The sequence below is a fragment of the Penaeus chinensis genome, chromosome 19 (genome assembly GCF_019202785.1).
Source record: "Penaeus chinensis breed Huanghai No. 1 chromosome 19, ASM1920278v2, whole genome shotgun sequence".
In the NCBI taxonomy this organism is placed as follows: Eukaryota; Metazoa; Arthropoda; class Malacostraca; order Decapoda; family Penaeidae; genus Penaeus; species Penaeus chinensis.
The window spans coordinates 27503151-27508430 of NC_061837.1; the positions used below are offsets into that span (position 1 = coordinate 27503151).

Genomic DNA, 5280 nt, shown 5'->3' on the forward strand with positions numbered 1-5280 from the left:
GAGATCACATCCGGGGTCTGGTGAAAGTTGACTCTCCGCCATTGCAGCAAGTAGCGTCTCCGCACCCAATATTCATCAAGAATCATCCATCTGTCCGCAGAGGGAAACCGATTCATTCTCGCACACGTATATTCAACAGAGTCGCATGTCAATCCAGAACCTCAATACATATGGTGAGTGTTTGTTTGAAGGGCAGAAAATGGAATGGAATTTAACGTGGAAGGGATCAATGACAAGTGAAAACTGGCCTGTGTCATAATTCCACTCTTTTGCCTGTCCTGAGCTAGCTTTAGGATAACCATCAAACATATATTAAATACCCATATTTCATTCCTCCGAAATTATCTTCGTATATTCACGAATTTATTTAACCACTTTTAAGTAAAGTCAGATGACGTCAGAATTGATTATTCCCGAAGTTTCCGGAAATGAGGACAAAGCGAGGATCGGGTCACTAATTTCACCGAAGGTTTAAATGCCATAGAAGCTGTGTAAAAGCGTATTCCCTTGTGAGTATTGATTTTCACCTATTTCCTAGGTTACATTCGCACCAGGAAGAATCTCGGGTCCGTCCTAGTGTTAAGGTCACGCACCCTCCATGTAGGTCAGCTGGAGGATTATAAGTGTGGTTCTCTTCATTTGGGATTTGGAATTGCCTCTTAAAGCTGCCGGGGACGCCAGAGGACCACGCCCTGAATGGTGGAAGGGGTAGATAGGCCTACTTGATAGTCGTAAGAGTTTCGCTGAGGAATTGCCACGGAAGAAGGCATTGGCCATGAATTCGTGAAGGTAAATATCATACTAAGGTCAATGCTTTTGTCTTGGGAGTTGCGAGATCTCTAAAATTTAAGCTTAAATTTTAAAGCTAAGACCAAAGATAATTTAAAGTGTACATTTTGTACATGATGGATGGTTCCTTGTTTCATAGATATCCATAGTAATACCTTATTTAGCTAATGAAAATATTTGCTTAGTTGAAGTTCTTTGTTCAGATAGGTGCATTTTTCATGAATTATTATTGAGGGAAATGGTCCAGAATGAGGGCAGTATGGTTAGTTCTAGAGGTATAAAAGATTTTTTTTAATGTTACCAAGAGCGATGCACAGAGATAGAGGGGAATAGACGCTACCACCTTATAGAGCACTAAAAATAGGTCTGAGCAACTCGGGTACATCTACAGCTTCTTTGTATTTACTGAGAAATAACGAAAATGCGTGAGATCAAGTCCACAATACCCTCACAAAGCCAGAGTTCTTAATGTCCATTTTATGGAAGTTGTCACGAAGTGCTAATAAAAGGGGGGGCTTGCCTTCTTGTTTAGAGAATAAATAAGGTAGTAAAGGTTAGGTTTGTGTTTTGGATTCGCATGCTACCCTGGTGTTGGGATTTTATCTCTAGAGGATGTGTCGCTCTTGGTAACACATACCAGGATTTCTTGCAATAAATTGTACTATTTATATTGCAGAAGAATTCAGGGAGAAAGAGTATAATGATCTATTTCCTATTAAAACACTGCTCACCGCAAGTCTATTTGGTGCTTCTGAAGTTAGGGCCTTTCTCTCTGGCAAGTTTGTCAGTACTGTAAATAATAACCAGCTCATTCCCTATCCAGTTATCAGGCCAATATTGTCACAGTCTTTGTTACCGAGAGAAATGCACCTTCCAGAGACTAAGTCCCAAAACTAGGGTCTCGTGTGAACCCAAAATCCAAACACAACCTTTCTTTTATTTGTTCCCCCTTTACTAGCACTTTCTACTAACTTATAGAAAACTTAGACATTAAGAACTCTGGCTGTTTAAGTCTGTGGTGGACTTAGTCTATGATTGGGATATGCAGAGAATATTTTCATCATTCCATGGTAAATATGAGGCCTGAGCAGATGTACCTGTGTTGCTTATTACTTTTATTTTTTATGGTCTATAAGATGGCAATGTCCATTTCTCTCTATCCCTCTGTGTCCGTTCTCAGTAACATTAACCATTGTTGCTATGATTTGCAGTTGATTAAAATCATAAATGCATATCAATATTATATTTATTTTGATATAGGTTAATGTTACCAAGAGCAACACAGAAATATAGAGAAGTGGGCACTGCCATCTTACAAAGCATAAGAAAGTTATAGAAAACTCAGGTACAGATGGTCCGGCCTCATATTTACTGCAAAATGAAGAAATTATCTGTGACACATTACCGCGCAGATACTAACTCAACCCCCTCACACAGCCATAGTTCTGTACGTCCTTTTTCTGTAAATTGACATGAAGTGCTAATGAGAGTGTGGGAATAAATAGAAGGAAGGTTTGGATTTGTGTTCACATGATACCCTGGTTTTGGGATTTTATCTCTGGAATATGACTCGCTTTCAGTAACAAATACCTTGATGGAGGATGGGACATCAATAGTACCAGGAAAATTGTGGGGTTCAACTTGAATAATAAATATTTATACTAATTCTTTCTAGTATGAACGCACTTGCTAGACAAAGTCCGCAAACCCCATGTCTTAAAAATTAAGTCAAGGGGAGGGATGATGGTGGGGGAGGGGGGGGGGCTCTGCCAGGAAACATGATCTTCACCTTGGTATGCAGGTCCAGATAGAGCTGAAGTTTGGGAGCACCGAGTGCTCTGAGCACAGCTTTTCACAATCTTTTTCCTTTATTTGCGGTGTTACCGTTTATTTCTGCAGATTATATCTTGTACCTGTGACTTCAACTTTTTGTCCTCTTGAAGAATATGAACTTCAGTTTGCCCTAGCTTGGTGCATCCATAATGTAAAGATTAACAATTTTTACTAATAATACATACTAATATTAAACTTTCAGAGGGCCCTACCCTCTCTAAACCCTCTACAAGAATGTTAACCATTGCCTAAGCTCTGGTTAGTATGAAGTCCAATTAGATCACTGGATGCAGTACCATTCTAATTGCCACCAGTACTGTGACTTAAAGCTCAAAACTAGTAAATGATGTATTTACTAGTTTTTGGTGACTTTTCAACATAGATAAAATATCTTCTGTCATTCATTAGTATTTAGATTCGGTGACTGAATAGTTCATAGCCTCCCCCTTCTAGTTATTACATTGCTATATTCTGTGCAAATCCTACCTCAAATCTCCATTTAATGGTAAAAGGCTTAAGGATGAGGGGAATATAAAATGAGATAGAATAAGAACAAATCTGAATAATGTACCCACATTTGTCTTCAGATCCCCCCCCCCCCCACACACACACACACACGATAATATTTATTGTGTTCTGTCTACTTCCACACAAAAAATTGCTTTATCGTGACAGAAGGCTTTTACTGTTGTGGTGTTATGTGCCACTCAATGTCAAGTGAATACTACTAGCCTCAGCACTCTTGGCATTCTTAGAGCCTTTGTTTATTTTAGCCAATTAGCTTTTGTGCTGGTTTCTTATTTGGCAGCAAATAGCCTTGGAGGTTTACAAACTCTTACCATGCTGGAATATACCTGGTGTAGGTTTGTTAGTCCTTGTCAAAGTGCCAGAGTGTGTAAAGCCAGTAGCAGACACTTGGGTGTGGCATGTAGGCCACTTCTGGACTTCTGAGTACTGTCTTTTAAAAATTTACCTTCGGTAAGATAGGACTGATTTATTGTCAATAAAGCAAACAAATATATACTAACAAAGGCATTTCTTCCCATCAGTATGAATAAGCTATTCAGGTATTTATTCCATTAAGGTGAAGAAATGACCTAGTAAGTGTTTGCACATGTGACACGAGAGAAAGCTGCCAGATAAGAAACATACAGGAACTATATTTTTCATATGTATTTTATGGTCTTCAAGGATTCATAATTACAAACAGAATATCAGATAGGCCCAGAACCAAGAAAATGCCATATTCTTAATTTAGAATTAATAGGTAGACATGTGAGGAAATTCAAGATCTCTAGACACTGAATCAAGGTTTAGGCAACTTGTAAGCAAGAGAACTAGACACTACCAGACAGAGTAAGTTCTTGTATATCATGTTATGTATAAAGTGAACAAGTGCAAGCACAAATGGGTAACATGTATGAGAGAGTCAGGCAGACACACACACACACCACGCAGACAGACACACACACATACACACCACGCAGACAGACACACACATACACACCACGCAGACAGACACACACACATACACACCACGCAGACAGACACACACACATACACACCACGCAGACAGACACACACACATACACACCACACAGACACACACACACATACACACCACGCAGACACACACACACGCACACTCACACGCACACGCACCACGCAGACACACACACACACACCACGCAGACACACACACACGCCACGCAGACACACACACACACCACGCAGACACACACACACGCCATGCAGACACACACACACACCACGCAGACACACACACACACACACACACACACACACACACACACACACACACACACACACACACACACACACACACCACGCAGACACACACACACACACCACGCAGACACACACACACACACCACACACACACACACACACACACCACGCAGACACACACACATACACACCACGCAGACACACACACACACATACACACCACGCAGACAGACACACACACATACACACCACGCAGACAGACACACACACATACACACCATGCAGACAGACACACACACATACACACCACACAGACAGACACACACACATACACACCACACAGACACACACACCACACAGACACACACACACACACACACACCACGCAGACACACACACGCACACGCACACGCACCACGCAGACACACACACACACACCACGCAGACACACACACGCCACGCAGACACACACACACACCACGCAGACACACACACACACACACACACCACGCAGACACACACACACACACCACGCAGACACACACACACACACACCACGCAGACACACACACACACACACCACGCAGACACACACACACACACACACCACGCAGACACACACACACACACCACGCAGACACACACACACACACCACGCAGACACACACACACACACCACGCAGACACACACACACACACACCCCGCAGACACACACACACACACCACGCAGACACACACACACACCCCGCAGACACACACACACACACACCACGCAGACACACACACACACACACCACGCAGACACACACACACACACACACACACACCACGCAGACACACACACACACACACACACACCACGCAGACAGACACACACACACACACCACGCAGACAGACACACACACAC

The 5280-nt window shown here is 42.4% G+C and overlaps 1 protein-coding gene across 1 annotated transcript in view; it reads left to right on the plus strand.

Annotated features, from left to right (window-relative positions):
* Positions 1–5280, plus strand: part of LOC125035249 (eukaryotic translation initiation factor eIF1) — a 9975-nt gene continuing 4695 nt past the window's right edge. The window contains exon 1 of the mRNA XM_047627516.1: positions 1–173. Coding sequence (XP_047483472.1) covers positions 146–173 — 28 coding nt within the window. The 5' untranslated portion in view covers positions 1–145. The remainder of the gene's footprint in view (positions 174–5280) is intronic.